General features: G+C 35.8%; 2 protein-coding genes across 2 annotated transcripts in view; one reads left to right on the forward strand and one right to left on the reverse strand.

Moving 5' to 3' along the window:
• LOC128989600 (transcriptional coactivator YAP1) overlaps positions 1-25,837 on the reverse strand; it is a 61,342-nt gene that overhangs the window by 17,606 nt on the left and 17,899 nt on the right. The window contains exon 2 of the mRNA XM_054411535.1: positions 6,033-6,166. Within this exon, the coding sequence (XP_054267510.1) occupies positions 6,033-6,166 (134 nt within the window). The remainder of the gene's footprint in view (positions 1-6,032; positions 6,167-25,837) is intronic.
• Positions 10,180-11,890, forward strand: LOC128989603 (uncharacterized). Its single transcript, XM_054411537.1, has 2 exons — positions 10,180-10,355; positions 11,320-11,890. Exons 1-2 carry the CDS (start codon positions 10,220-10,222, stop codon positions 11,865-11,867), a joined length of 684 nt encoding a protein of 227 aa, XP_054267512.1. The 5' UTR covers positions 10,180-10,219; the 3' UTR covers positions 11,868-11,890.

A 25,837-nucleotide genomic window follows, 5' to 3' on the forward strand; every position in this document is an offset into this window, starting at 1 on the left:
CTATGGAAACATAGAAAAGTCATAGAACACCACCAAGGCAAAGAAATAGAAATAATGTTTTTTTTTAGAATTTATAATCGTTATTATGGACAACCTAATGCGGCTACGAGTAAGGCTACAAGAATGAGTAAGATATTTACAAGAAATGTTTATTACACCGATCTGTTATGTAGGCCTACATCTTGAGTATTTTCATAATCTTTGAATTGAATATTTTAAAGTCAACAGAAATTGTGACTGTTTTTCGTTTTAAAATAACACCTAGGTAATACTTAGCAATTGGAAATCTGAAAATTTACAAGTGATTAAACCCTACAAACACTTTAAAACCAGCCAAGTGTGTCATCTTACACAATGGAAACAGCTAGACTACACAGTCTAAAGCAAAATATATCTCCTGAACTCCAAAATGTGAATTAGTATTTACCTTGTCAATATGCTCAACCATTGTAAAAGTTGTATTACTACACAAACAATGAAGGTGGATAAAAAGCTGGTAGTATCAACAGGATGGAGTTATGAAAATCGATAACAATCACCCGTGTCGTATCGATCAAATATAGACAAGTTCTTGAAACCTCAAGCCTACTAGGGCCTCCATAGAACCCCATTTTAGCGAATTTCCCATATAGGGAATAAGCTATTACCGTAGTACTCATGGTAAGACCTGGACCCGGGACCGACTTTTTTTTCGTTTTGAGGTCCCTAGAGGCCAAAAACACCATCAGGGTGTCCACAGAAATTTTGTCATCAATTTCCCTGACTTTCCATGACTATCCATGACCATTAACCATTGATTTCCATGACTCACGAACTTAACTCAAAAATTATAATATACCGTACACACACGAATAATACTGCCTAGACAAGTTATTTTACAGAAAATATTGAAATAAGTATTAACAGATAACAATGGAGTACAATAGGTACAACAATGAACTAATACAAACTCAAAACCCATAAACTAAGACAACTGTATAGATTGAAATTGTTGTACATTTGTAAAAAATTCGGAAAAATGCTACAATAGTCGCGGTTACGGCCGACTAGAGCATTGAAAGGTCCCCTGAAATCCATCCATCATTGGGGATTTCCATGACTTTCCATGACTTTTTGCCTATTTCCATGACTTTCAATGACCATAATTTTTTTCCATGACTTTCCATGACTATCCCTGACTTTCCAGAATGTGGACACCCTGACCATCCGTTCAAATTCATATATATATATATATATATATATACAGGGTGACAAAAAAGTCTGGAAACGGTTTAATATCTTTTTAACTAAATCCGTTAGAAAATTCAACCCTTTCACATCAACTTACATGTATAAAAACTACTTTTTCCAAGAATTGTAATTTTTTTACCTCTACCAGGGGACGACCCATGAGGAGTAGGTACATAATCTTTAATGTAAGCATAGGTTGATATGCACATCATTTTAAAGGTCTGGTCAAGTGGAGTTCATTGCCGGAAACCGCGTCAAAAAGGGTTCATCCGTTACAAAATGGCGGCTGTCCAAAGTTCTTGTTGAATATACCTGCACAGGCCTTACTATTGGTAAATACTCGTATTAAACATTAGCTTGAGAGCTAAAACTGTATTTTAAAGTCAACTAGCTCGTAGACTAATATTATTCAATCTTCAAAACAAATTTAAACGGGTTTCAGATTTCCCGGCTAATGTTGAATATGAGTAATTTACCAATTCTAAGGCCTCTGCAGGTATATTCCGCAAGAACTTTGGACTGCCGCCATTTTGTAACGGATCAACCTTTTTTGACGCGGTTTCCGGCAATGAACTCCACTTGACCAGACCTTTAAAATGATGTGAATATCAACCTATGCTTACATTAAAGATTATGTACCTACTCCTCATGGGCCGTCCCCTGGTGAAGGTCAAAAAATGGTAATGCTTGCAAAAAGTAGTTTTCTTACATATAAGTTGCTGTAAAAAGTTTGAATTTTCTAACGAATTTAGTTAAAAAGATATCAAGCCGTTTCCAGACTTTTTTGTCACCCTATATATGTATTATTAAGCAAATCAAAATACCACAGTACCCTAGAAACATTTTGTTTTATATTACTTACATGTTTCGGACATTAATGCCATGATCACAGTATAGTATATAACCTATTAGTTTCTTTTATTTACAAACATTATTAGATATTTCTTATTAAAGAACAGGTGATAATTTTTATATTAAGGGAAGGAGGTGTTTTCTTTAAGATGTATAATTTCATTGAATATTACGTTTTGATTTTGAATTTGTGTCAAGTTTAGTAAATTGTCTTTGTCATTAATATGGTGAGTATAAATATAAAAGTCTTCCTTTGTATTCATTTTTTCTCCTTTATTTTCAATATCCAGAATGTGCATGTTTTTATTCATTTCTGAGTATGTATGGTCGGTCTGAAGTATATGTTCGGCGTATGAGGATTTTTGTGTTGTCATATTGTTTGATCTGATTGCCTGTATATGCTCTTTGTATCTGACTTCAAATGTTCGACCTGTTTGACCAATATAGTATTTTTCGCAGTTGTTACATGATAATTTGTAAATTCCTGATTTCTTATATACATTTGGTGGGTTGGGTATCGGATTTGTTCTTTTTTGTATTATGTTAAAAGCGTTATTCCTTGTTTTATAACTTAGTTTAAATTTTGAGTTCGGTAATGTCTTTCTTAAGGTTTTGTTTAAGGATGAGCTGAATGGAATACATATAAATTCTTTCTTTACGTTTTCTTGTTCTTCTACTTTCATTCTTTTAGTTTTTTCATTTTTTATTAATTTTTCAATCATTTTTTCTTTGTACCCATTTGTTCCTGCAATTCTTTTTATAGTTTTCTTTTCTATTTCAAAGTTGTCTTTAGACATTGGTATGTTAAGTAGTCTAAATACCATTGATTTGAATGTAGAAATTTTGTGTTGCCAAGGATGGTTTGACTCAAATGGAATGATTAGGTCAGTTTGGGTAGGTTTCCTATATATATTGAAATTATGTCGATCGTTTTCTTTAGTAATTGTTATGTCTAAGAAATTTATCTTCTTTTCTTGTGTCTCCATCGTAAATTTAATTGTTGGGGAGATAGAATTTAAGTATTTCAAAAAATCTTGATATGAGTCTTTATTGCCGTTGTATAAGCATAATATATCATCGACATATCTATACCAATAGATTATATCTTTTTTAAATGGATTTTCGTCGTTTATGATTTTTGATGATTCTAGATGCTGCATATATATGTTTGCTAGAATACCAGAAAGTGGAGAACCCATAGCCAATCCTTCTAATTGTTTGAAAATTTTGCCATTGAATTCAAAATAGCTTTGATTGATTGCTACTCTAGATAGTTTCATAAGATCATTTAACTCATTTTTTGAAACCTGTTTATTTTTGTTTAAAGTTTCTTGAAGGATTTGAAGGGTATCTTTTGTAGGAATATTTGAATACATATTAGTTACATCAAAGGAGATAAAAATTGCATTTTCAGGTATTAATTCATTATTAATACAATATAATAATTAATAATTAATAAGTATAATAATTAATCCTACAAAAGATACCCTTCAAATCCTTCAAGAAACTTTAAACAAAAATAAACAGGTTTCAAAAAATGAGTTAAATGATCTTATGAAACTATCTAGAGTAGCAATCAATCAAAGCTATTTTGAATTCAATGGCAAAATTTTCAAACAATTAGAAGGATTGGCTATGGGTTCTCCACTTTCTGGTATTCTAGCAAACATATATATGCAGCATCTAGAATCATCAAAAATCATAAACGACGAAAATCCATTTAAAAAAGATATAATCTATTGGTATAGATATGTCGATGATATATTATGCTTATACAACGGCAATAAAGACTCATATCAAGATTTTTTGAAATACTTAAATTCTATCTCCCCAACAATTAAATTTACGATGGAGACACAAGAAAAGAAGATAAATTTCTTAGACATAACAATTACTAAAGAAAACGATCGACATAATTTCAATATATATAGGAAACCTACCCAAACTGACCTAATCATTCCATTTGAGTCAAACCATCCTTGGCAACACAAAATTTCTACATTCAAATCAATGGTATTTAGACTACTTAACATACCAATGTCTAAAGACAACTTTGAAATAGAAAAGAAAACTATAAAAAGAATTGCAGGAACAAATGGGTACAAAGAAAAAATGATTGAAAAATTAATAAAAAATGAAAAAACTAAAAGAATGAAAGTAGAAGAACAAGAAAACGTAAAGAAAGAATTTATATGTATTCCATTCAGCTCATCCTTAAACAAAACCTTAAGAAAGACATTACCGAACTCAAAATTTAAACTAAGTTATAAAACAAAGAATAACGCTTTTAACATAATACAAAAAAGAACAAATCCGATACCCAACCCACCAAATGTATATAAGAAATCAGGAATTTACAAATTATCATGTAACAACTGCGAAAAATACTATATTGGTCAAACAGGTCGAACATTTGAAGTCAGATACAAAGAGCATATACAGGCAATCAGATCAAACAATATGACAACACAAAAATCCTCATACGCCGAACATATACTTCAGACCGACCATACATACTCAGAAATGAATAAAAACATGCACATTCTGGATATTGAAAATAAAGGAGAAAAAATGAATACAAAGGAAGACTTTTATATTTATACTCACCATATTAATGACAAAGACAATTTACTAAACTTGACACAAATTCAAAATCAAAACGTAATATTCAATGAAATTATACATCTTAAAGAAAACACCTCCTTCCCTTAATATAAAAATTATCACCTGTTCTTTAATAAGAAATATCTAATAATGTTTGTAAATAAAAGAAACTAATAGGTTATATACTATACTGTGATCATGGCATTAATGTCCGAAACATGTAAGTAATATAAAACAAAATGTTTCTAGGGTACTGTGGTATTTTGATTTGCTTAATAACATTTAAAGTAGCCCTCATTGATGTATACAATAACAAAATATATATGTATATATATATATATTTATATATTAAATATTTGAGTGAATAAGTACAACTGAGCACCCTGAATATTATATTTTATAAAAAGAAGTGACATGTTTCGGACATTAGTCCATTTTAAAACTTCAAAATATACTAAACACTTATATATATATGTGTCCGTTAGCGCGATAACTCGAGTAAAAATGATCCGATTTTGATGAAATTTGGTACAAACGTGTAAACCTACGTTTATTCGAACGAGTTCGCGAACCAGCATGATCGGACCATGGGAACGGGGTTTTATGGGGTAAAAATGGGTTTTTCCCATTTTTGACCCAAAAAACATCAAATTTTGCAATTTCTTTCTAAACTATTTTGTAGAGCTTAAAAAAACAAATAATTGAGTATATTGAAGCGTTATAATGCGCCTAATGGTTACGGAGAAAATTCCAAAAAATTGTAAATTTAAAATTCCCATGTTATTCTTATGGAGAATAAGTAAACTGTTGTAGTTTGCTTGTTTATTAACATATTTTGCCCAAATTTGGAAAATGTTTTTATTTCTTACTAACAATTAACATTTTACATAAAAAAACACTTTTACCCTCCCTGTTGCAAACCTAAGTATGTGTTAAACTGATTCTATTTAAATAGGGATAAATGTGATATTTTTAAGGAGACATTTTAGTGTAAATCCAATCAGGCAAATGGAAATTCGCTTAGTTTGCAGGTTTGCTGCGGCGGGGGTATTTAGTGTCTACAGTAGTAAGATTTTGTATGAATGTAATTCAAATGCTTTGAGAGAAAGCTGTCCAAACCCCTACAACGGTCAAACCCCTACAACGGTTTTGTGGATATGCCAAGAGAAGCTATCCCTCCCCCATTGAAGCCAAAGATGATAGCCACTAGGATAGCAACACATCCTTTAAAAGAATCTTATTCGTTCAGGTTTTTGCATTTGCTAGGTGACAAACCTGGATGCAAGGCAAAACTATTAACCTGTTAAATTATTTCACTTGAACTGCTGTGATATCGCAGTATTTACCTGGAGGTTGTGGCGAAGTAGCAGCAGCTGGGTGGGGTGTGTTTAGCAGTTCTGCGCTGCGTTGTTGTTGATTCGCAACTTGCGCTGCTATCGTCTTGCGTGGGTCTTCCCATGTTGTGGTGCGTGTGATGTGGCTGAAACATAACAAACCATAAGTAACCATATAAAATCTAACAATTCATTAAACAGATTATTAATTGGATAATTCATTAGTGATCAGTTTTGTCATGAATCTTATCGATAAACATGTTTAACTTGGTTTTGGATGGAAAGAGCAGACTTGGTCAATAACAGGGAAGATAAGATTGCTATCCATTGACAATATCAATTTTGTGTGTATTTATTTATGTGTGCCAATTGAGAAGACTCACCCACTGCACAGGTAAGCCTGCTATTTCTATCCAAAACAAAATCAAATCTTTTCTGGCCTAGAGCCATACCTTATTGATAAAACTGTTCAGAACAGCACTGATTAGTACAGAAACTGATTAGTACGGCACAACATTTAAATCAAAAAATCCAACTGAAGTGTCCTTTAAATCAAATAATATTACCGATATTGACATGGTCTAAGCTGATGATCCTAATCAATCAAATACTAATCATCAATATCACTTAGGCCTACTTAAAATCAGCACTAATAAAAATATCAAAAGCGGTTCTTTTGAATTACCATTACACATTTGGTTAGTGGATATAATATTACTGAGCATGAGCATGTTGAATACTTTAATTATTAATTTTTACCTCGGAAAGTCCCTAACAATATTGACTATTGTAGAAAGGAAAGTTTTTACATACTTGAATTAGCACAGTTTTAACTAATGGGCATATTTTTAGCTGGAAATGAACTGGAGAGTTAGTAAAGAATGAGGTAAACTTTATGATTTAACTAGCCAAGGTTTAATAGGTACTTCATTAGCCAAGGTTATTTCTCAGCAAACAAGCTATTGAGTCTATGTAATATGTACAGTATGATGTAAGCCCTTTAATGTCAAATAAATTCATCTATAAACTACATTACTACATAGCATGTTTATTATAAGTCCCAATAAAAAAAATAATACCCCCGTCGCAGCAAACCTTCATACTAAGCGAATTTCCATTTACCTAACACAGGCCTGATTTCTGACGGCTTGATTTCTACTCAAATATTCCCTATAAATTTTCAGATTTATTTCCTATATCATTAATTTTAGTGAGTAGTTAGGTTTGCTGCTACGGGGAAGATGTTGAGGTGTGTTTTTTCAATTGAAATATTGATAGCTTAGTAGAAAATAAATAAATTTGCCAAGTTTGATCAAAATATATTCATAAACAAGCAAACTACAACATTTTGACAATATTCTCCATAAGAATAACATGGGATTTTTAAATTTACAATTTTTTTAATTTTCTCCGTTACTAATAATCGAACAAAAATACTTTCATATACTAAATTATTTGTTTTTTTAAGCTCTTTAAAAAGGTCTAAAGAGAAATTTGGAAATTTTGTGTTTTGAGGGTCAAAAGTGAGAAAAACCAATTTTTACCCCATAAAACCCCCCGTAAAGCCCCGTTCCCATGGTCCGATCATGCTGGTTCGCGAACTCATTCAAGTTTATCCCGCTTTACACCTTTAAACCAAATTTCATTAAAATCGAACAAAAATTAGAAAATTACTCAAGTTATCACGTTCAAGGACGTATATATATATATATATATATATAAGTCTATATATATATATATACATATATAAAAATTTGAACGAATTGTGTTTTTGGCCTCTGGGGACATCAAAATGAAAAAGTAAATCGGTCCCGGGTCTAGGTCTTACCGTGCCACCTACGGTAATAGCTACTTCCCTATAGGGAAATTCGCTAAAATGGAAGTTGCTACACTTGATTAATAGTTTGTTAAGGCTAAGTGGACGATTAGTGTGTGACATTTTCATATCATTTACATAACTAACAGAGTCCTTTAAACCAGTAGCAACTAACAAGTAAGTTACATAATGTAGCCACCCTCCTCACCACCACAAACACCTACCTATAGCGTGTCTGTCACCATGACAACACATAGAGTTTACATAACAGTGAGTCACAACACAGTGGTAGAGTTGAGAGAGACAAAGTGCAACCTTTGCAACATTACGCCACCATGACCCCAGCACCCAGCACCCACACAGACTTCGAACTCTAACCTTATTCTCTGCTATTGATAAAACCTTTTGTTTACTTGCCTACTCTTATGGCAACACAATCCCATGAAAACCCTCTAAATCTAACTGAAGTACTAAATATTTGTTTTGAATAGTTTTTGTGAAGCTGCATGACTTGTAGTAGGGTGACTAAATAAATAATTTTTAGAATTATCTTTTCAAAATATTTTAGACTATTTTGATACTACAACGTAAGTAAATTTCACATGCATTTAAGTCTGTAAATTAAAAGGAAATACAAGTTGAAACTGACATAACTTGACAGTGTGATCTGATGTGTACTTTATGATTCAGGTGATACACTCTATTCAGTAACACAATCAAGAAAGTGTTCACCAACAATCTTCTAACAATTTACTTGATTAGAGATTCTACAGTTCAATGATCCTGCTATTAGCTAAGCAAAAATACACTTCCTTTAACATTGTTAGGGCATTAATTGTCACTAGGGCAAAGTCCTACGGGTCAAACACACAAAGGCGCACCTAGGGATTAAGCGCTTTCACTTAACACCAAAGGTGGTTGGTTCCCAGTAAAGGTCAAAAATGAATAAATACTATTGATAGTCTAGATACAATAGCCAAAGATGCCGCTATGTACAATAGTATATTACGTTACTAGTCCTGAAAATAGGTATTTACGAGGTGTGGTTGTTCCCGTGCGAGATGTTTTTTTTCTTTACAGAGACGGAGTCGAGTACGGGATTACCATATGAGTCCGGTAAACACATTTTGGACGAGTTACGTATGCTATTTTACGCCATACTACTAAATCCGTACAGATCCTCATATATTACCACCAGCTAAAAGGCTAACAATCACTGTTTTTAATTTTGTTTATAAACTAACCACTCTCACTCATTGTCAAATACAGTATAATCAGCTGGTTGCTGTCCGGTAAAACTCATTACAGTACAGTAGTACGCAATGAACCCCATTTGATTAAGCTGACCGCAAACAGATGTTTTCTGGACTAAATCCTTACTTGGGAAGTTCGTCAAAACAGTGTAAAGTGGTGACAAATAACATTTTAACCCCATTTCACAAGAGTTAATTAAAATTAGATAGTGCAACCAAAAAGTATGTATATTTTTGTATATTGTTCCTATCTATTTATTTTTCCAAATGACAAGAACTTGTCGTTAAAAGCATTAATAGTACTACTCTCATTAGTCATTATCGATAGAATAAAAATCAGATATCGATATCGATAAAGAAGCAAAGTGGTCGTGGAGGACTGGATTCAACCCACAACAATCAACGGCTTTTATTAAGGAGATAATGTGACTCAGTAAATATAAACCCACTTTATGTATACTTAACTCTATCCCTGTTGGTCACTTCCATAAAATTAACTTTCTGAGTTTTAAAGACCTCCAATACAGGTCATGCTATAATTTTAATTTTGTTATGGCCTACATACGTAATAAATATGGGCTAATGAGTTAATTATTGATGCGAAGTGTGGGTTGTCTAGCGACACCAGTAATTGTAGATGTAGTTGGATCTTAGGTGATAAAAATGTTCTTATTCACTTACTGAAATTTCAATTTCAATTTCAATTTCAATTTCAATTTTGTCATGAGAGCCGAAACCCCCTGACTGCATACCCGGTACCTATCCTTGAGGACATACCCGGGCCCCATGATGTAGGCCGAAGCTTACGCATCAACCTTTGGCACATCATGGGCGGATGACTTAAGGTCATCAAGCTCACCGGCTGCCGAAGCAGGCCCTTCGGAAAGAGGGTTACTTTCCCTCGCACTTACTGAAATGCGAAAATCAAATGTCCAGTCGCTTGGGCGAGCTCACTTTGAATTGCGCGCGCACACGGCATCGGCAGCGAGGTTCGACGACTCGCCGCGAACTCGCTGCGATCGTGAACGTGGCGCCATTATTGTGACATCTGCCGAGCCGTCGCCTCGCTTCGCAAGCGAACTTTCAAAGATCGTAGAGCCGGTTGATTCTAGATTCTACGTAGTCATCTAATGGACACGATTAAGTTTATTAAGCTTGTTCGCGACCACCCTGTCTTGTATGACACCACTCACGAACATTACCTCAGTACGAAGATTAAGGACTGTATTTGGGACCAAATAGCAACCGAGGTGAATATTCCAGACGGTAAGTCACTTATCACTACTGATTAGGCCTACTGTCGGATGTATGAGTCTGTTTACGGAAATATAAGTTGAGTGTAAAACCATTCATACACTTTAGTAGCACAGGTACTGTAGAGTTGGCCTATAAATACTTACGTAGATCGGTTTACAGAAATATATAGGTATACACCAGTCGTAGGTTATGTAAAGTCACGCATTATACCGTATGCACATATACATATATTGTATGCAGGCTTTACAACCATTTACAGCATGGATGTCAAGTGTGTTGGCAGGAAAATATGTCAACAAAAAGATAGAGATATGTATTGTATGTAACTATTAGGTCAATACAGTATTACAATACAGCGAGCCACCGAGTGTATGCGGAAGAGAGTACGGAAAGAGTACCGGTAAGCCTCAATCGCTTCATTCTAATCTACTTTTCAGGCTATACTGTAGAACTCAAAAACTACGTAGACCATCACCATCATAGTGGGTCGACTTTGGGCCCAGTTTTGCTATTCCGTACTGTATTGTCATTTGAGTTGAACCCGTGGCAACTTAAGGCGAACAAAATTCTTTTCACAATGAAATCATTATTTCACTGTGAAAAGAATTTTGTTCGTTATTGGATGACTATCGTAGGTCATTTGTTGTGACACTATTGACCAAGGAAGACATATCATGAATCTTCGGTGCGTAAGTTTATGGATATAGGCCTATCTAGCTGACAAGAATGCATCTAAACCTATACCTGTATCACCTAACTTCAGACTTTACCCTGCAAGTAGTAACTAAAAATTGTAAGTTAATCTTAAAATTTGTATCTTTAACATTACGATACGCCTTTTTATAACACTAATTAATTTCGAACTTTATTTTTACAAGTGTTTGTATCTGACACAAGGCTCTGAAATACAAATCTAATTTCAGGTTTTTTACCAAAGTAAAACCATTGTTTAACGTAATCTTTCTGCTTACAGTAAAGGCAGCCAAAGTGGAATGGAAGAAACTAAGAGACTGTTACCGTTTGGCAATGAAAAGGAGAACCAGCGAGGAGTTTAAAACACGTCCATGGGCGTACCAGAAGGAGATGCAGTTCCTAGTACCTCACATGACCAAGAAGTACACAATGGGCTTCTTACAATCTAATCAAGACACTGGCGTTCCTGTGGAAGACATTGGCAATGAGGCAAATAAGTCTGTCGAATCTCCAAGAAAGAAAACTAAAAACAACAAAAGTGACACGATGTTAACAAATACCAGCCTTCCCGTAAGTGAAGAAAACGTGGAAATCTTCCTGCCCACAGCTAAGGAACCGGGGGTACTTCAAGAAAACACTGATGACGCGTTGTACCATTTCTTCCTAAGTATGTATGAAACTACTAAAAAACTGCCGTTGAACCACCAGCTGAGGATTCGTAGAAAAATCTTCCAATCCGTCACAGAGGCAGAAGAAGAAGTGATCATGTCAAATTCAAGCTTGGTACAAACCGACACCATCTTGTATGATCCTGCCAAAACCGAATGAAAGACTTGTGTGTAAAATTTGTGTATGGTATTTTAGGCAAGTTTGTAATTTTTAATATAGGCCCTAATTAAAAATGTTTTTTTCGTAAATGCATTTTGTTATTTATTTTGTGTTATGTCTTTGCCTACGTCTGAGATAAAGGCAAATAAGGCTTTCCTTGCTAAACCAACGTTTATTGTTCCCAAACACTTCTTAGGAATATCAAACAACCTCCACACACCTAATACAGCAATGTTTTTATTAATTAGTGTGGTGTTACGCACATAGCAACCCTTTGCAGAATAATCCTCCCAACAACACTTCTCTTTGATAAACAGATAACATAACAAACCAATACAATTTATTCATCTAAAATGTGCCAGTCTCACTTGAGTAATCAAAATTAGAGTACATATAATAAAACCTCGACATGTTAAATTTTGCAAAAACATGACTGAAAATTAAAAATCAATTAGTGTAGAGTGTTGTCGACAGGAGATAGCACAGCGATGGTTAGTGGAGGTCGATGAACTAAGGCCATGGCTTGGTATTGTGAGTCCACTGGACTCTTCTGGGGCCACACAAAACATGCTTCGAATACAAACAACCAAGGCCAGGGACAGCGGTGGAACAAACTCTAGACACCACGACAGTACACAGGGACTTGCGTTCTCGCAAAGGGTTAACGGGTAAACTCGTATGCAAATAAATATACTAAATCTGAGTTTATCATATTTTTATTTTCCTCTGCCTACTTCTAAAAGTAAATGTATATTAATAACCGATTTATGGGGCATAACAAAAGTATCGATGTATAAAGACAAAGACCAATTACTACTACTACTGTACTATTATTGATCAATGATTTGCCTAAATTACAATGTTACAAGTGGGTGTTCACAACAAAACAGAAGTCAAATTTTATGTTAGTTATCAGTGTTGTACTTGAAACCAACCGTTACCTGGGGGGTTTTGTAAAATGCACTTGCTGGGGATCATAAAATATATAAGTAAGTAAAATCATCCTACCCAGTTGATTTTTATTGAAACTAGGGGTTTTAAACCCGGATCTTTAATCCAATCCCGGGATTTGTTCAAGTCGATCCCGGGATCAACTTATTACACACAGATGCGACTTCGGTTGACTGTCCCGCAGGTTTTCAGCCCATTGGAACATAACACATACATGACAACTAGTGGATGGTACACGTTTCTTCTCGTCATCTTCCAACCGAATGTAACCCACAACAAAGCGTGCTGATGGCTTCACACATAGGTGCTGTAACATGTTAGTTGACGGTACAGCTTCAGGCATGTTCCAAGTTCTGCTACAAGGACTAATAAATCTTCCGCTAATTCTAATTCTCCGAATTTTGTCGAGTCACTTCATTCTGGAATCAACTATTACAATTAAGGTATTTATATATTCCCAGAACAAAGAATAATGTTTCAGACCATATTGGTATCAGAGTAACTTACTAGTAGGCTATATGTGTTGAACTCTTCATTTCCCTAAAAATTGCTCACATTAAAATACGTTTGTAACAGCTAAAGCGCAATCATGTCATTCACTTTTTCTCTAACTAAGCATTGATTAGTTCACTGTACATTAAGCTTATTTATTGTAGTACTTTGATTGTAAGTAGGAGAACAACTACTAATACTAGACCATCCGCGATCCCAAATTCAAAAATAAATCAATTCCAGAGCTGCATAAAGGTCTTCAAAGGTTGACTAGTCTGGGTTTTTTCATTGTCGACTCTAAATTTGGCCCTCGCATTTTTCGCTGTAAACAAATGTCTAACGTTCCGAGTTCTGAACCATTCATAACCAAAAAGGTTTATTTTTATATCACTTCAAAGACCACATTTAGGTCATAAGCGATGGAATCATTTTCTCATTATTTGACGCCTATAGATTATCCAATTTTTCGCTATTTACACGTGTAAATCATTCCTAATGTAAACTAAGAAGCTTGTCGCCATCGATGTATATAACCCATAACCTCGATGTTACATCGATGCTTGTTGCTAAGCTTCTCTCAATAACAAAACCTAAATCATAAGCCACTTCAACATTGATCCCTCAAGCTCGCAGTCATTTCATTTAGACCAATTCAAGACACCCAGGATCTATCCAAGCACGTCCACTGTCCAGACTCCAGAGGCTAGACAGTAGACAGAGAGGTGATGTTGGTTGGTTGTTGGATGTTGACAGTAGTGTCAGTGAAGGCAAGGTTGCCGTTGCCAACTGCCGGCGTCGTAAGTCTGGCAACACTGCACACAGACACACTCGTCTGACCAGTCCTACCAACTGGACGCCACCACTTCACCAGCCACCTTACCAAATTACCGTGCTCGGCGCTCACCGTTCACTCTTCACGGATTATTACGTTTGATTTACTTTGCGACTAAACAATACACACTGCTTTCAGGATTTTGAAATAATTATTTAGCCTATCAATCTGGTGCTGATTTTTCACATCGGATTCACAAATTATTATATTTTTTTATTAAAGCACTTTAGAGGTTTAACTAAATCACTGGCATACTCCCGCCTACTGGCTGCCCAATAAAAATCACAGGTAAAAAACTAAATATTTTGTTATTGCATCGTAAGTTTGTTATGAGAAAATAATAGTTCGTATGAGAAAAAATCAGGAGTGAATACCTTATACATTGAAGTGCACTATCCAATTTACCATAGTTTAAGTATTTTACAAACATTTGTTATCCATTCCTTGGTCTCAAAATCGTTAAGACGGCGAAGTCATCTAAACGCTAGATGAATATTAGTGCAAAACATATTAACATTTAACATTAGTGCTATGGTACAAAATATATGAAAAGCCGCATAACAGTATGTAAAAAAAATCATAAATTTGTACTCAGATAATTTGAACGTAACCAAATACCTACAATGATTAATTTCACTACAAGGGTAGGTACAATACATACATCTGCACGGGAAACATTGGCAGGAAGTATAATATTAAGAATGTTCAAAATTATCGTGCAATCCAAAAGTCATCGTGTGAAGAACAATCTTGACCGGGATTAGGCACGGATCGTGGTACTGCACAAGCGCCACCCGTCAGGCGCTCGACTCTCGACTGCACCTCACCTAGTCAGCCAGGAAATGTTTGTTCATTCAACTTCAACGTCGTATCTCTAGTCTCTAGTGCCGCGTATCCATTACATTACATAATCCGGTCATTGGTTTATAACTAACGACTGGGTATGATAATCGCTGTGTGTGCCGTGTGAGGAAGTAAGACCGCACGGTTTCTCCTACGTAGTTATAATATCGTGATGGAGGAGAATGTCGCCAATAATACTGTTGGGTCTGCGAAACCAGTTAACTTTAGAGTACCTACATATTTTGGAACATGTACATATCACAAATACAGTACCTGTTCTTTAACCTTGTTGAATAATCACATGTATGTGACCTCCAGTAAAAAAATAAAATAAAATAACAACGTACAATGCGTATTATATAGCAAAGATTAGTAAAGAAACCCGAACTGCCTGTAAAAGGACCCGCATCAATCATTTTGCCTTCAGGGGGAAGATTAATTGACCGAAGTAAATACATTCAACAATCACAAGCACGAATTGAATTTAAACATACAACACATCACAAGTTGGAATTATGGAATTGAAGTTTTAAGGCTATGCAGCAATGGATAGTTGTTTTGTTCGTGCATAACGAATTCGCCACATCCCACCTAAAAGCATCAACTCCAATGACTCGAATGCACACACTTTTTTCAAACTTACAGTCATGTCTTCGATCAGTTGTTAAGAAGAAATATGTGACATGATGACAAATTACTACTGCACTGGGACCAAAAGAATATAGGCACTCCCTGGAGAGTGAGCAGACAGCTTTTGAATTCAAAGATAGACTCTTGCAGTGGACCGCACAACTCCGGCGGTAGATGTAAACATTACTGTATATTATAATAAAGTGTTGAGAAATTATATTTATTGACGCAATCTAAATATTATACTAAGAGAGACTGCTTGGTTGTTGGTTGCTGCTGTATAGAGAGAGGTAGTTACATAAATGACTGAGACTGAACGACCGTCCTTGTCCTTCCTGCTGCCGCTGGTAGCAGTAGACCGTGTCTGTGGCTGTCTGCCGTCTCTGTAATCTCTGATCAAAAGGTAGATACTAAAAAAAATCAATCATCAATACACACTCGATCTGTAATTGACATCAGATTATTTAGTAATTTCAAATAATTTGAAAAGATAATAAATATATCTATGGTTCTTACCGTCAACGCAATCAGGGGTAGTATTTCACTACGGCCGTTTCGGAGATGACTCCATCGTCAGGTGCGTAGTGGTACACTAAACTATAGTCTTGTCACATTTAACACGAACATTCTTCATTTGCATTGCGTCAGGTGTTGAATAAATAATACACATATATATACAGGACGGACACACGAAAACACTCAAAGTCGGTCGTCAGTTTTCAAGCCGTGCACGCGCTCTAAATGTTTTCGTGTATTCGTGTTTTCGTGTGTCCGTCCTGTATATATATGTGTATTATTTATTCAACACCTGACGCAATGCAAATGAAGAATGTTCGTGTTAAATGTGACAAGACTATAGTTTAGTGTACCACTACGCACCTGACGATGGAGTCATCTCCGAAACGGCCGTAGTGAAATACTACCCCTGATTGCGTTGACGGTAAGAACCATAGATATATTTATTATATTTTCACGCAATCTGCCACACTCAAGAATATAATTTGAAAAGGTTGGTCTCAGTTTTTGCTTTCGTTGCAACAACAAAAAATTACTTCAGTTTTATAGGAAATTGTTCAGATAGAGAGGTTGACTACAAGACTACTTCCCAATAAAATTAACTAACAAATGGACTACTATGGTCCACGAGCTTACTAATTTTCCCAATTCAGACACACCCAATGTGCGTAAAGATCCTTAGACGAGTGGACGTTAAGGATCGGCCCTGAGATCCTTGAACCATCTCAGGACATGTTTCAATTTCCCCGCCGACGTCGATGTTCCAGACATCTAGCGTTTACAGGTTGGCCGGACAAGGACGCAGGAGAAAGGGAGGATAAGGACTAAGGACCACGTGCAAGAGGGATGTCCTTCATAGAAGGTCGCCGCGGGGGGCGGAAGTGACGTCTTGGACATTGTGTGACCAACGACCGATCTTTCCATTTATAGTGCTAAATCACCTACAAGAAGAGCCTATACCTGAACCATAGGAAAATAATCGGGACCGACCGACCAACATTTCGTTTCAATATCGGTTGCATAACATAACCTATAAATTTTCTAGTCGAATAAATGGGTAGGCCTATACAGAAATACTGTAGTTACTGTAGTAACTGCAAACTACAGTTAACGTACTAGAACAAGTACGCTGAATACGTCCCATGCGAGATCCGTTTACAGACCGTTATGAAATAATGCTCTCTAATAAAAAGGTCGACACTAGACAGTAACCAGACCAGGGTTTTTACCGTTCCCTTTCACGTAAAAAATACCATAGGCGTAGAAAACATACAAAATACAAAAAATATTTATAACAACAGATACAAAAATTAAGATTTTCTCATACATCACACGGAAAGACAGCGACAGTGTAAAACATCGGAAAGATCAATGACAGCAGTCATAAGTTATTTTTGGTACGGTAATAAATAACACATACTATCACAAACAAAATGTTTCATGATTACGATTGGGTCTGTTCGGTAAATTTGCGGTTTAGTATGCATTATAATCGATAAAATGCATATCACTTCAAACAAGAACGTCAATTCCTAACTACAGTAGGGCCTATTGGTTAGCGGGAATTACCATTGACAAGTCAGCCAGGAATGCGATGTTCGTGTTGTTTAGTTGTTAATCAATACAGTAAGTGTATCAAGTCTGCATTTATAGTGGACATAAAGTGGGCATACCCGTCAGTCCCCTTAATCGGACAACCCTTAAACAAAATTCAATTTGTTTTCGTCAAAGGTATTCGATAGAGTTTTGGTAAAAATATTTATATTGGTAGAACCTCCCTCAAAAAAAATGTCTCTGGTATATATGCACGTGTATGGGTGTATCCAAAACCAGATATCAAGCCAATTGTATAATTTTCGAGAAGTTTTGAATGTTAGTTCTAAAGCACGCTACAGTACATCTAAGTTTTATTTCTCATAAATTACGTTATATGGAGTTTGTGGGAGAGAGGGAGAGGACGCGAGAGTTGCTATTTACTAATTTAATTTGTGTTGGTGATCGGATAAATTAATAATTTAATAATTAATGATTTATACATTTACCCTAATTTCGCACTCAAGCCACTATGATGTAACATGCAGTCCACCAATAAAAGATAAATAGAAGTGTCATACCACAAACAACGGGAGGAAACATTAAAGTTTTATATTGTCTGTGGTCATACAATCATGCAGTTCAAAGACAAAGTAGCCTATAAATAAAAGATACCTCTTCATTTAAATTACTCACTTTAGAGTTTAAAATTAATTAATAAATTGGTTATAAATATATTTTGTAAAAAATAGCATTTGATTTTTTTTTATTGTAATTTCTTTTTTTGTGACAAACACAACGAATGTCATAACATTTAACTTTTTCCTTTCACTTTGCAAAAGGTCAAAAGAGCTTTTTTTTATCATTACAGAGGAGGGCATTAATAATATTTTCAAACCCCCCCCCCCCCAAAAAAAAACTCCACGTTTTTATTAACTAGCTTTCTTGTCCGGTACAAATTTTGCAATCAATTAATTGTATACTATCTTCCCGGTGAGCTAGAGACTTTAAACAATGCAATATTATATCATTTGATTTTCACATTTCCCTTGGGCTACGCCCCATGGGCTTGATTTTATTATCTCGCTTTCTTACAAATGTTGATATTAATTTTAAACGAGGTTCTCTATGAGCTAGAGACTTGAAACATAGCTTACAAATGGATGACAATGCAATATTATATCATTTAATTTTTACATTTCACTTGGGCTACTCCCAATGGGCTTCCAAATTGTCCATGTTTACATTTTGAAAGAACGTAAATATATCAATTAATTTAAGTCAGCTGTAAATACTTAAACTTGACAGTTCGAAGAGCAGAGGTTGAGGTACAGGTTTTGCTCCCGAGATATACTATTCTATAAAATATAAAACAAGCATTTCAAAGTAAAGATAAAACATCTGATTACAGATAATAAGGTTTTGGTTATGTATTAACAGGCTATATAAAATGTATTTAACATATTTACGTATTAAAGACTAAAAATTAGAAAATAATTTATAAATATGTTGAGGGAATAAATACTTGTAAGATTTAAAACGAAAAACGTGGGGTGCATGCAATAGATAGATCATAATAGTTCAATAGGTGAAGTTAATTGTAAATTAGCATGCGCCCCACGTTTTTAGTTTTAAATCTTACAAGTATTTATTCTCTTAACATATTTATAAATTATTTTCTACTTTTTAGTGCGTTTAAAAACGTGGAATTTTTAAAAAGTATTTTTATTTATCAATTATTTAATCTGTACCCAATTGAACTTTTAAACAAATGAGTAAATCGTGTATACCATTTCGTGAGAAAATTTTTACGAGACAAAAAAAATAATAACTTGACCAAATATATACATTACACATACCAACTTATCAAAAACCACATTGGAATGTGTACAAGAGGTTAAATGATATGGTAAGTGTTTAGATAATCGTGAATCATTGAGTTATCTAATTTTATCATTACAGTTTGTGAGATTCGTGATGCAACAACAAACAAAACAATACAATTTACACTATTTACTGTATAGGGCTTAGTGTATAAGCAGTTCGGCGCTTATCAATTAATACTATATGAAGAACATTCAAAACAAAACGATTGTGTGGCAGTAAAAAGTAAAAATAATGGTTAAATACCTGATTCTGGCAATCCAATCTTTGTGGAATACAATGATTGTATTTACATAATCAGGTAATACCATTATTATAAGTCATTCTTCGCATTTCGGAGGCTATTCATACTACAACTAAAAAATACAAATAGAGGCCTACATCAATGACGACAAGCAGTCTAAATCCCGATAAGGCGCATCGACAAGTATGTCACATAATACTAATACAGCAAAAGTCAGCTAAAATAAATTGTCGTACTGTTTCGTGGCCCACAGTATGAAATTTTACCATTAGGAAAGTTGATCGTGAAAATTCTTACGGAAATCGAAAGTGTAACAAAGAGAATTTAGGCGAAGCGCTTTAGGCCTACTAATCTTTTATAACGTCAGGGTATTTTTACGTGTTGTGGCCTGTGGGGTAGGTGCGTTGCGTCTCCCGAGCGCCGAGTCTCCCGAGCGCCGAGGACAAATGAGTATCCCCAGCGCCGAAGCCATAAATTACCAAAGGGTCTGCTCAGTGATGCAGAAGTGACGAGGGTTAATACATTCTATTTTGAAATGGTATCTGTTTATTATATTTCTAAATACACAATTATATCACTATTCAGACATATATAAATTGAAAACAAATAACATATGGTTTTCCCAAAGTGTCGTTCAAAAATAATTCAAAGGACCCTAAGTTAAACATTTCCAACAGTATCAATGAGTTTAATCTGTGAAGCAGTAAAAGTTAGGTTAAGTTAGGTTAGGGTTAGGTTAGGGTTAGGTTAGGTTAATTATTCAAGATTAAGTGCGAGCATATAAAAATTACGAGAGTTGGTAAGCCGAATTAAAAAATATTCATTAATTGTTAATTTAGAATTCGAAAAGTATCATGTCTGCAGTAAAATGTATGTGAAATTAACGTCATTCCAGTGCTCAATTGGGCACACGCCTTAAACGCAGTTCGTTGCTTTTGTGAATTCCAATTCGGCTGTCAAAACTGTCAGATTATATCAGATAGGGTACGTCCACAATGCACGCTGGTATAAGCAGGAAGTCAGATTCAGATTTTCGGTGCCGAGTGTCTGACTCAGATGAGGTGGCCATAATGCAAGCAGGTTGTCAGCCGGACCTGCCTGTGTTGAGACCTATTTAAGGGATACTTTACATTGATACATACCTATTATATACATATTTATACATATTTTATACATATTATTAACTTCTTGCTGACGACAATTTTTTTTTAATATTTAAGAATGAGATTGAACACCTTCTTAAAAATGAGCACAAGCTTGCCAAAAACTGGGGAAAATATCACAAAACCTTGAAATAGCATGTCCCGTTGAAGTAACTAAATTTATTTCCGTAAGTTAAATTACTTATTTTGTAAAAATTCAATATTACAAACAATTTAATTCAATCAGCAGATAAATTTAAGTTACAATGTTACTATATTTGTTAAAAACTATGCACTTTGATGCGCTTATTGCAATTTGCTGGAACGTGTTGAACGTTTGATAGCAATTTGTCGATATCCATGGTTAATGTAATGAAAAACTTATACACTCAATACAAAAACTAAAATCAACAGTCAGATATAAGCAGGTTGTCTGAAACCAGAATGAACAATTCATTCCGGTAAAAATCTGAGTCAGACTACCTGCGCGCAGAAAATCGGCGCGCAGGTGCACTATGGCCGCTTACGTTTACTAGCATGGGATGATAAGCGCGCTGAGCCTGACTTCATCGGCGCCGACAGTCTGACTCAGAAAACCAGCGTGCATTGTGGACGTACCCATAGCCTGTACGGCGCTGGAGAGACGCGGCGCTCGGGAGACGGAATCGGGTAGGTGGGGTTATTGTCAAGCCCTGGCCTTGTTCCTAGCCACCGTATATCACATTCTATTTAAAAACATATATAACAGAAGTTAATTAACACCGATCGTGCAAAAATATTTATTAGAGTCTGTAGAAACTAATACACATCCCATCACACCTAGGCGTTTCGGACCTAAATTGCAACCAGGGCCGGATTTCCCAATAGGCCCGGTAGGCCCGGGCCTATGGGCGCAAGCTCCCAGAGGGCGCAAGGCCGAGAGAATTTTGTGTATATCTAAAAATAAAAATAAATAGTCATAGTTGATTAAAAAAAAAAAAAACTCTGCTCGCTAATAAAGCATTCTGATTCTGAAGTTGATGAAAAGAAATAATTGTTAGAAGATTTAAACTTTTTTCTGAATTACGCATCAATTTCATTACAACATTAGTACGGGAGGCTGTAGGGATGTTGACGAGCGCCCGAGCCGTGCTGTACGCATCGTATTGCCACTATGTTGGCTCGGTGCTACTGATTGATCGGAGTAATTAGGGGCGCATGCGTGCTAGACACTGTTACCACCAAACACTCAAAACAAATAACTCACAAAACAAAAGTTGTTGACTAATCTTTTGATTAGTTTACAACAATCTGCAGGATCAAGTTAAAATATATAATACGTGTTGAATATTAAAAAAAAAATATTAATTTTTCTTTAAAATTAACGAAAAAAATATTAATTTCAGTTTGCAACAGGTTTTCGACTAATTCAATACCCCCCAGAGCACCATTAATGCTGTAATTTTCTCCTCAGACCCAAGGATCTGTATGGTTGGCCGGAATAGGTTTGGCTCTGTATTGCTTTGGAAATCTATAACCTAGATGCAGTACCACCATAGATTAAATATAACTCAAGTCGACCTCCTATCACTTTGTTAATTCAAATTCTTTTTCGTGTGTAGTTCACGTTGGTGACACTGGATGTTAGTTTTGACGTACGGTACTTTTGTTTCTATTATTTTTAGGTTAGTTCTATGATGTGTTTTAATTTCTTGTAATATAACCAGGAGACGACCTATTGTTTATGATTATATCGTTTTATTTAGGATAAACTAAGTTTATATAACAAGAATTGTTTTCAGCTAATCCATCATGATGACGAATCTACTAAAGGAGTATGTTTAATCTATGGTATCACGTACTGTATGGAGTTCATGTTTTTGGGCCTGAAATTGGAATCAATGGCCATGTTTTTTGCAAGAATGCTCAGTGGATTGAGTTGTTTTGTTTCAGTCCCACAAACATGAGCATTTACTAAAAGCATACGATTGCTAAAAGTGTTTAACACGGCATTTTGTTAAGGCTAAATGGGTAAATTCTTCAAAAAACTTGCAATGATAAAATTCCGAAAAGGAGTGGTATTCAAGCAATTCACTTAGGCCTATGAACATGATAACTTTGACCAGACTAGGGGGCGGAAAATTATTTGGGCCTAGGGGCGCCGAAATGCTAAATCCGGCCCTGATTGCAACGGTACCTGGAACCTGACGACGAAGTGGAACAGGAGAGTCAGGTGGGTGACGGTGACGGTCAGTGGTGACGTCAACACTACGTCACAACTCCGAGAAAATAACTCATCGTCCCTATCACCTGGACTTGCACCTTACACAAGATTTGAGTAGTTATACACTTCGTCTATGGCTGTTGATAATTAGCTTTGGATGGTGCAGATTATATATTCAAAGGGAGGCATGGTTACCAGACAGGTAATAGATTCACAATCAAAACGATCTTCACCCAAGTTTCGTGATTCTGACAGGATCTTTATTCTTACTTATTTACAGCTGCTAAAGAAAAAGCTTAATATTGAAAAAAATGTCGTATAGTGTATAGGTTATTTATGCTATATAGAGATTTACATGATTTGTCTAATAAGTTATGTTATAAACTCCAATGACTAGGGGTCATTTTCTAACTACTTAACGCTGATTTAGGTCCACAGATTTGTATGATTATTCCTCTTTAGTAAAGAACGATGTGTATTAGCTCTCTTATCTACACTACAGGTACCAGGTACCTTAACATCGTTGCCATGTACAGGAGTACATTGATAATATTGCACTTCTAGAAAATACGAAGGCCAAATAATCTCATTATAGGTGAAATTACACAGACTTTTCCCCCTGTTTTGGTAACATTTAAACACAGATATTCTTGAATTAAAAGGTGATCGTCAGCATTCATAAACGACTAACGAAATGTTCCATTATATAGTCGTTGTTTATAGACCACTTATAAGAAAACACCGAAATAAAAACCAGCAATTTAAAAGGCGGTCTGTGAACGAACGTAGGAAATCGTTTAAAGCAAAAACAAAGAGGATTGTAAAACCAGTTGCACATGTTCTAATAGAAATAGCGAGCCAGAAGTAGGTCGGGTTAAATTAAAATACAATCTACCGTCATAAAGACAGAGGTAGTAAATAGATATTGCGTTGTGGTGTATGAGTCAAGGGGCACGTTGTCGTGCCTGGGCATTGTGTAACGCGGGGTAAAGTAACTCTCACGACCCTTGTTATCACATAACCAGTTCTCTACAACTCTACACTACGTTCCACACCTTGTTGGCTAGTAACTCTCACGACCCTTATTATCACATAACCAGTTCTCTACAACTCTACTCTACGTTCCACACCTTGTTGGCTACACAGCAGTGTGTAACGCGGGGTAACTCTCACGACCCTTGTTATCACATAACCAGTTCTCTACAACTCTACACTACGTTCCACACCTTGTTGGCTACACAGCAGTGTGTAACGCGGAGTAACTCTCACGACCCTTGTTATCACATAACCAGTTCTCTACAACTCTACACAACGTTCCACACCTTGTTGGCTAGTAACTCTCACGACCCTTGTTATAACATAACCAGTTCTCTACAACTCTACACAACGTTCCACACCTTGTTGGCTAGTAACTCTCACGACCCTTGTTATCACATAACCAGTTCTCTACAACTCTACACTACGTTCCACACCTTGTTGGCTACACAGCAGTGTGTAACGCGGGGTAACTCTCACGACCCTTGTTATCACATAACCAGTTCTCTACAACTCTACACAACGTTCCACACCTTGTTGGCTACACAGCAGTGTGTAACGCGGGGTAACTCTCACGACCCTTGTTATCACATAACCAGTTCTCTACAACTTTACACAACGTTCCACACCTTGTTGGCTACACAGCAGTGTGTAACGCGGGGTAACTCTCACGACCCTTGTTATCACATAACCAGTTCTCTACAACTCTACACAACGTTCCACACCTTGTTGGCAACACAGCAGTGTGTAACTCTCACGACCCTTGTTATCACATAACCAGTTCTCTACAACTCTACTCTACGTTCCACACCTTGTTGGCTACACAGCAGTGTGTAACGCGGGGAAATTCTCACGACCCTTATTATCACATAACCAGTTCTCTACAACTCTACTCTACGTTCCACACCTTGTTGGCTACACAGCAGTGTGTAACGCGGGGTAACTATCACGACCCTTGTTATCACATAACCAGTTCTCTACAACTCTACTCTACGTTCCACAACTTGTTGGCTAGTAACTCTCACGGCCCTTGTTTTCACATGACCAGTTCTCTACAACTCTACACTACGTTCCACACCTTGTTGGCTAATAACTCTCACGACCCTTGTTATCACATGACCAGTTCTCTACAACTCTACACTACGTTCCACACCTTGTTGGCTAATAACTCTCACGACCCTTGTTATCACATGACCAGTTCTCTACAACTCTACACTACGTTCCACACCTTGTTGGCTAATAACTCTCACGACCCTTGTTATCACATAACCAGTTCTCTACAACTCTACACTACGTTCCACACCTTGTTGGCTAATAACTCACACGACCCTTGTTATCACATAACCAGTTCTCTACAACTCTACACTACGTTCCACACCTTGTTGGCTAGTAACTCTCACGACCCTTGTTATCACATAACCAGTTCTCTACAACTCTACACTACGTTCCACACCTTGTTGGCTAATAACTGTTTAGATTTGTCTATTACCTCATAAATATTACAAACATCAATATTTACTCCCAAAAAGCTGGTGAGTTTCTTTTTATATACAGTTGTTTTTGTTTTTAAATTTGTTTTCAATGTAATTCTTATGGGGAGTTCTTACCTTTGATAGCGTCTCGTGCCCTTAAGGGTAAGAGTTTTTAAGTTCTAAAACCTTTATG

Source organism: Macrosteles quadrilineatus, unplaced genomic scaffold (genome assembly GCF_028750875.1).
Source record: "Macrosteles quadrilineatus isolate MER2022 unplaced genomic scaffold, UCM_ALF_1.0 Scaffold_3__2_contigs__length_128488019, whole genome shotgun sequence".
NCBI lineage: Eukaryota > Metazoa > Arthropoda > Insecta > Hemiptera > Cicadellidae > Macrosteles > Macrosteles quadrilineatus.

Bases quoted from the DNA above. Each gene is read 5' to 3' on its own strand.
- LOC128989603 (XM_054411537.1), top strand. From the start codon at position 10,220: ATGGACACGATTAAGTTTATTAAGCTTGTTCGCGACCACCCTGTCTTG. The intron at 10,356-11,319 runs GTAAGTCACTTA...TTCTGCTTACAG, and splicing joins CGAGGTGAATATTCCAGACG to TAAAGGCAGCCAAAGTGGAA.